Source organism: Apaloderma vittatum, unplaced genomic scaffold, assembly GCF_000703405.1.
Source record: "Apaloderma vittatum isolate BGI_N311 unplaced genomic scaffold, ASM70340v1 scaffold37073, whole genome shotgun sequence".
Taxonomy (NCBI): Eukaryota; Metazoa; Chordata; class Aves; order Trogoniformes; family Trogonidae; genus Apaloderma; species Apaloderma vittatum.
This window is the reverse complement of record NW_009708034.1, coordinates 1-6,722: the sequence shown is the minus strand read 5'-3', so window position 1 is coordinate 6,722 and position 6,722 is coordinate 1. Positions and strand designations below refer to the sequence as shown.

General features: G+C 55.8%; 1 protein-coding gene across 1 annotated transcript; it reads left to right on the top strand.

The window, feature by feature from the left end:
- Positions 1 to 358: 358 nt before the first annotated feature.
- AS3MT (arsenite methyltransferase) lies at positions 359 to 3,583 on the top strand (the record flags this gene model as incomplete). The annotated part of the gene is made up of 9 exons (XM_009866413.1): positions 359 to 486; positions 594 to 744; positions 814 to 947; positions 1,283 to 1,367; positions 1,586 to 1,667; positions 1,753 to 1,884; positions 2,007 to 2,149; positions 2,539 to 2,673; positions 3,485 to 3,583. Coding segments are annotated over 9 exons (1,089 nt in total), but the record flags the coding sequence as incomplete, so codon positions are not given.
- Between the last annotated feature and the right edge of the window lie 3,139 nt (positions 3,584 to 6,722).

The following is a 6,722-nucleotide window of genomic DNA, read 5'->3' as shown; positions in this document are numbered from 1 at the left end:
TGCTGCCAGTTCCCGCGGGGATGGGGGGTGCTGAGCGACCCCGTGTTTTCCTGCCCTTGTTCTCCGCACCCCTTTTGGCAGGGGAGATGTTGGTCTCAGCCTGCAAAATTACTGCAAATGGAATTAAATCCTCTGCTGCGCACACACGGCTTTGCAAGGGGAGCTGGGGAGGATGGGGGCAAAGGGATGCTTGATGTTAGCCTGGTTTTTAGCTGGGTGCAAATGAGAGCACCAGTGCTGGAGGACACCAGGAGTGTGTACGAGCCAAGCACAGCCATGGCCCCCATGTTTTGGTGCATGGGGAGATCCTGGGGCACAGCTGGCTGTAGTTCAGTGGCTTCTATCCTTCCCACCTCAGGATTACTATGGCAAAGAGCTGCAGAAGTCAGAGGACCTGAAAACCAATGCATGTGTCACCTCAGCAAGGCCCCTGCCCAAGGCGGTGAGAGATGCTTTGGAGCATGTCCACGAGGAGGTGTTGGCCAGGTAAACCCCGAGGTCTTCCCTCTGCTGCTGCCTCCCCAGGGGCTGCAGCCCTGCCAAGAGCCATGCCACGGGGACACCTCTGCCCACTCAGCTCAGCCTCCCCCCAGGTACTACGGCTGTGGTCTGATGATCCCTGAGTGCCTGACGTCGTGCCGGATTCTGGCCCCCGGCAGCGGCAGCGGCAGAGACTGCTACCTGCTGAGCCAGCTGGTTGGGGAGCAGGGCCACATCACCGGGATAGACCTGACCGAGGGCCAGGTATGGTGAGGAGCTGAGGCTTCCCCTTGTTCCTGTGGCATCCCACCACTGTTCTCTTCCTCCTCCCAGGCTGAGGTGGCAAAGAAACACATTGCCTACCACATGGACAAGTTTGGCTATCGAAAGCCGAATGTGGAGTTCTTGCAGGGCTACATGGAGAAGCTGGGCGACGCTGGGCTGGCTGACGAGAGCTATGATATTGTGTAAGTACCGCACAGGGCACTGCCACTCCCAGTCCTGCTGCTGCCCAGGGCAATGGGCTGGGGTCTGGGTCTGCTTCCCACTGGATCACCTGCTTCAGAAACATATGTTAAGAAAGGGAAAATCTCAAGGCAGAGTCTGGCCTAGAGCCTGTGAATACACAAACCATCCTTTCATGGTCAAATCCTTCTTTAAATCCTTCTTTAAATCCTTCTTTAAATCCTTCTTTAAATCCTTCATGAAAAGATCAGACATGCAGCAGCTGGTGGATGAGCAGAAGTCAGTGGTGCTGAGTGTGCAAGAGGGTGCAAATGAGCCTTGGTTTCCTCCTCCCCAGCTCCAACTGTGTGATCAACCTTGCCCCAGACAAGAGGGCCGTGCTGTGGGAGGCCTACCGCGTGCTGAAGATAATGCTAGGGATGGTGCCTGTGGTGGGAGCAGAGCAGATTTGGGGTGGCCCTGCTTTTGAGGTGTCACTGGGATGCAGCACATGGGATCTAGCAAGGTGGGATGGGGCCAGGGGAGGGCACCTCTGCGGAGCAGGTCCTGAGCAGGGTAGAACTGGGAGGTGGCTGGTTCTCCCTCCACCTTTTGTCCAGTTGCTTCTTTGGGTCTCCCTTCACTCCTCACTGCCTTACAGCCCGGGCAAGAGATGTACTTCAGCGACGTCTATGCCAGCCAGGACCTGAGCGAGACCGTCTGGAAGCACAGGGTGCTGTGGGGTGCGTAAACCTCCCAGAGGTGTGTGGCTTGGGAAGGAGGACTGGACCTTTGCCTCCATCACCCATGTCAACCCTCTCATGCCAGGGGAGTGCCTGGCGGGTGCCCTGTACTGGAGAGACCTGTACCGCATTGCTGAGGAGGTGGGGTTCAGCCCCCCATGCCTGGTCACCGCCAGCCCCATCACCATTGGTAACAAGGAGCTGGAGGACATTGTCGGTGAGGGTCTGACCAGGGACTATCAGCTCTGGGCAGCCATGGGGAGCCGTGCTGGGATCCCAGACTCTGCCGGTTCCTAGTTCAGGCACTTGGTGCCCAACCTGCCAATCTCTCCCTTGCAGGCGACTGCCGCTTCGTCTCTGCGACTTTCCGCCTGTTCAAGGTGCCAGGTAGCAGCCGGGCTGGGCCGGGCCAGGTCATCTACAATGGCGGGATCATGGGGCACGAGCAAGAGCTGGTGTTTGACGCCAACTTCACCTTCAAGGTGCGGAGAGGCGTGCTGGGGCTCCCCAGGATGCCAAGCAGTAGGGATGGGGTAAAGCTGGTGAAGCAGTCCTGCTCAGCAGCATCCTCTGTGATTTTGGGGGTAAGCCTTGGTAGAGGGGGTGGTGGCTGGGAGCAGAGGGACTGTATAAAGAAGGGGAGGTGCAAACAGGGGCAGGAAAGGGAGCCAGACCTATACATTGCATTGTGGTGAAGGTAGGAGCAGGACACCCATGGTGGCTTCACAGGAGGGTTTGGAGCCAGCACTTGGTCTTTGTGTGTTTTGAGCCAGGCACCTGCTTTTGCCACACACATAATCTGGCTGTGTGCCTGGGGTCTCCCAGGTCACATATCCCAGACTCAGCCCTGTGACCTTCCCTTCACCCCCAGGAAGGAGAGGTTGTTGATGTGGATGCTGAGATGGCTGCAATCTTGCGGAACTCCAGGTTTGCAAAGAAGTTCCTGATCCGAGCTGGCGAGGCTGATGCTGCTGCACCGCAGGGCTGCTGTTGTAAGAAGGTGAAGGTAGGTAACAGGCAAGTCAAGGCTGGGTTTAGGAATGGGGCCATGCATGTGGGATATGGGTGTCCTGTGTCATCAAAATTGTCCTGGAGTATCAGAGGGGCTATGGCATGACACCAACAGACCTGAGCCTTTCTGTGCCAGGCAGGCGCCCATGGGGCCCCAAGGGTGGTGCCTGGTGCCTGAGTTTGGACAGCTGCACCCCAGCACAGATTTGAGCTCTCAGAAGAGGGGGTTTGGTCTAACCACCAGGCATGAGAGCCCCTTGCTCCCGCAACATGTCCATGGGGGCTGCCAAAGATGAAACCTGGACTTGCCTTGGTTCTCCCATGCCTGCAGCTCCTCCTGCCCATCGCTCTCCCAGCTGCTGACGTAAGCTTGGCCCTGGCTGCCAGCCCTGACCCTGCAGCACAAAGCACCTCTATCTGCTGGAAGCCTCTCTTATCCTGTCTTTGGTGGTCCCTCCAGCCTGTAAACCGGCCAGAAGAGCCAAGGGAGATAACTCCCTGCAGCTGCGTGTCCCTGAAACACAACCTTGTACTTGGGGAGGGGGAGATGTTCTTGGGTCCCTATCCAAGCAGGAGGCATTTCTCAGATAAAAGCAGAGCCAAAGTCCCAGAGAAACCCTTGGCTTCCTCCTTGTGGCAGGGAAAAGCAGCTGGAGTGAACATATGGGCTGTCCCCACATTAGCTATGAAGGAACTGCCTGGGCTGCCCTGCTGGCAGGGAGCAAGTTGGTGAAATGCCACTTTCCCGGGGTGCCTCCTGTTTCCCTCTGGCCTGATCCTTCCCTGGGTTGTTCTCTGCCCTCCAGGAGAAAATCTGTGATCCCTTCCAGCTGCTGGAGCACCTGGAAGCCTCCGGTCCTGCTTGCCATCCTGGTAGCACCTGTGGTCCCCTGGGATGCTGCTAAGTGGCAAGCGATGTCCCCATGATGGCGGATGCCAGCAGGGCAGGGGGATGTGGCCTCTTCGGTGTGCACGTTACACTGGAGAGCAAATAAATGGCCGTGCTCAAAGGCTGGGACCATGGGGCCTGCGGCGTGTTGTGCTTCCCTGTCAGTGCTGGTGGGGCAAGGTCATGCCTGGTCATGGTGAGGATGGGTAGGTGTCCTGTGTGTCCCCTTGCTATGGGTCTGGCAGTGGCTGCACGGCTTGGACACGCAGGCAGGGACAGTCTCTGTGGGAAAGGGGTTATGTGTCCCCACATGTGGGACAGCAGGTCTGCCATGGGTTTGGGAGCAGCTGTGTGCTGGTGTTGAGCAGGGCAGAGACGTTTGCAGAAGGCAGCTTGGGAGAGTGAGGTGTGAAAGGAAGCCCTGGTGCTGTACGAGGCCTGACCCTGCAGCATGCGCCCCTCTGTGTGAGCCTGGAACCAGTCTGAGGTCTGGGAGAGCCTGCAGCCAAGACACAAATGCTTCTGGGAAGTGGAAGGCACAGCACTAAGCACCCCAGTTGCTCTTTACCTTCTTTTGATTTCCCTGTGCTTACCCTCCACATGCAGGGTTCCCCAAGCATCTGCCAGGCAAAATCCATGCCAGCTCCTGGCAGTGGGGTGAGCAGCTTGATAATGTGGTTGCAAATGAGCATCTCCCCAGGGTGGTGGGTGAGAAAGACTGGTCACCTCCTGGGGGCTCGGCCAGCCCTGCTTTTCCGTGAAGAGCTCAGCGTGGCACACGGCGTGCACAGGGATGTCCCCGCTGTTTGCATTCGAGCCGGGGGTTGCCGCAAGCACAGCCCCGCAGCTTTGCCTCGCTTGCTGCCTCACAGCGCGCCCCAGCAGACGGGAATTCCTCTCCCTTTCCCCGTGCAGCGCCGCTGAGGTTTTTATTTTACCCCGGACTCCACCTAGCGGGAAAGCCCCGAGTCTCCCGCAAGGAGCGCACCTGCAGAATTTCGCAGGGAAACGCAGCGATTCTGGAGAAGCAGAAGCGTGTCCGGCCGTGTCCCGCTGCAGGTGAGGAGCGAGGGCTCCGACGCTGCGGTTCGAAGCGATGGGCAGCGCTCCCACCACCCCGAGCAAATCCTGCCTTTCCCGGCCCGCAGAGTTTGTTCGGAAAAGGCCTCGGGCTGCTGAACGGCAGCGGCAACCAAGCCCTTGGGTGAGCAGCTGAGCTTAGAAGTGAGGGAGTGTTTCCACCCTTCCTCGCACACTGATTTTCCAAGAGGGACCGAATTTCCCCTCTCTACCACTTAAGCAGCATCTTCTTGTCCTACAGGAAGATAAAAAGCAAACAGTAAAATATTTGAGTTCGAAAAGAAATGTGGGCAAGTGCCAAGAATGCTGTACAGTAGCTGTAGTGGTGGCTGAGGAGGGTCCAGGTGGTGAGGAGGCATTTCCAGAACCCTGGAGTGAAAAGAGTGAGAGGTCAGGTAACACCCAACTGTTGCACCGTGATGGGAAATCTAGAAACAGGCTAAAGTGCTTAACCTGCCTTCTGCCATCAGCAAAATAGGAGAGTGACTAATTCACAATTTAGAGATTAAATATATAAATAAAGCCCATAAATATGGCTTTCCTGGAAAGTCACCTTTCCAGCCTTTGCTTTTGGCTCTGGAAGAGACAAAAATTTGTAAGTTGTTTAGTTAAGAGCTATACCGTGATTAAGAGGAAATAGCTCTGAAATTGTGTGGAAGGACCACATTGATGGGACTTGCAGAAGCACTACTGAAAACACAACCAAGATGCTGTTTAATCACCTCCTGCATAACCCTCTTCTGCAATTACTTTCAAGGACTTTCTCAAAGTCCTCAAATAGCCCACTGCAGGAGGTTTGTGGCAATTATCTCTTGCTATCAAAGAGAGCCTTCCCAGTGCGAACAGAAGAGCAAAAGGGGTGGGGGCTCCTACCTGCAAATCCTTTCATTAAAAAGGAATGAATCCCTCCTGTAGCCTTTCAGCTTGCCTGGGGAGAGGACCCCACAGCGAGACCCTCCCACTGCAAGCATACAGAAAAAGGTCGCAGCTAAATGCCACTGCATTTGCACAGTGCTTTTTTTTTCCCCACCCCAAAATTCTCAGCATTTCTGAGAAGAAGGTGCTAAGAGGATTTGACTTTTATTTTAAGTATTAGAGTATGTGTCCTCACCAGGCTTTGGGTGATATGGATGTGAGGATTGTCTGGTCCTCATGGCTTTGCTTGTGCCTGCACAGGCTCAGGGGTTTTAACCCCCAAACCATGAAAAGAGGAAGTCCTGGAGCCCCATCCTATGTGTGGAACCGTAAACCAATCTGTTCAACACCCTGGCCTGGGTGTTTTGGTGGTTGTAGAGCTGGACCAAATCCCCTTCTGCCAGCGTAGAGCTCTGCAGCGCTGATGTCCTCCCTCAGCAGGCAGAAGCCATGAGTTGTGAGGCTCTGATTCACCCTGGGGTGAAAGGGAAGCGATTCCTAAGCCCCTGCTCACTGTGGTCAGCAGAGAGTTGCTGTGGCTCTGTCACCTCCCTGCAGTACACACCTGCAGAACTCCCCCAGGATGAGCTGAATGAAGTTTAGGACCAGGACAGATTTGTGTCTCCAGCCCCTAGAATGTGGTGTTCTGCTCCCCACTGTTTTGGGTTGTCCTGTGCAATCCTCTACGCTTCCATCTTCCAAGCACTTAAATGGAGGAGGGGAGCTCCTCCTCTAAAGGGTCACCCTGGACCCAAAATATGGTCTTTGCCACCACAAGCCTCACTGGGTCCTCCTGCAGCTGCTCGTCTCTGGCTGGCTGGGAGGCTAAACTGTGTCCTGCACTATGTGTTGCTTGTTGCTAATGGAACGTGGAGTGATGGTGGCCGGGCAGTGGAGTGTTCATTGTCCCAGCTGGGACCTCGGCACAGCAGCTGAGGTCTCTGAGCAGTCTGATCTAGAGGAAGATGTCCTTGCTCACTGCGGGTGGGCTGTGGTAGATGACCTTTAACGGTCCCTTCCATCCCAAAACATTCCATGATGATTCCATGAAACCGCCTGGCTCTCAAGGTGGTGGGACAGGACCATGCACTGAAACGACAGGTATTTTCCTGAATCGGCGTCCTTTGTGAGTCCGTGCACTAGGGGGGGGGTGAGCAGGG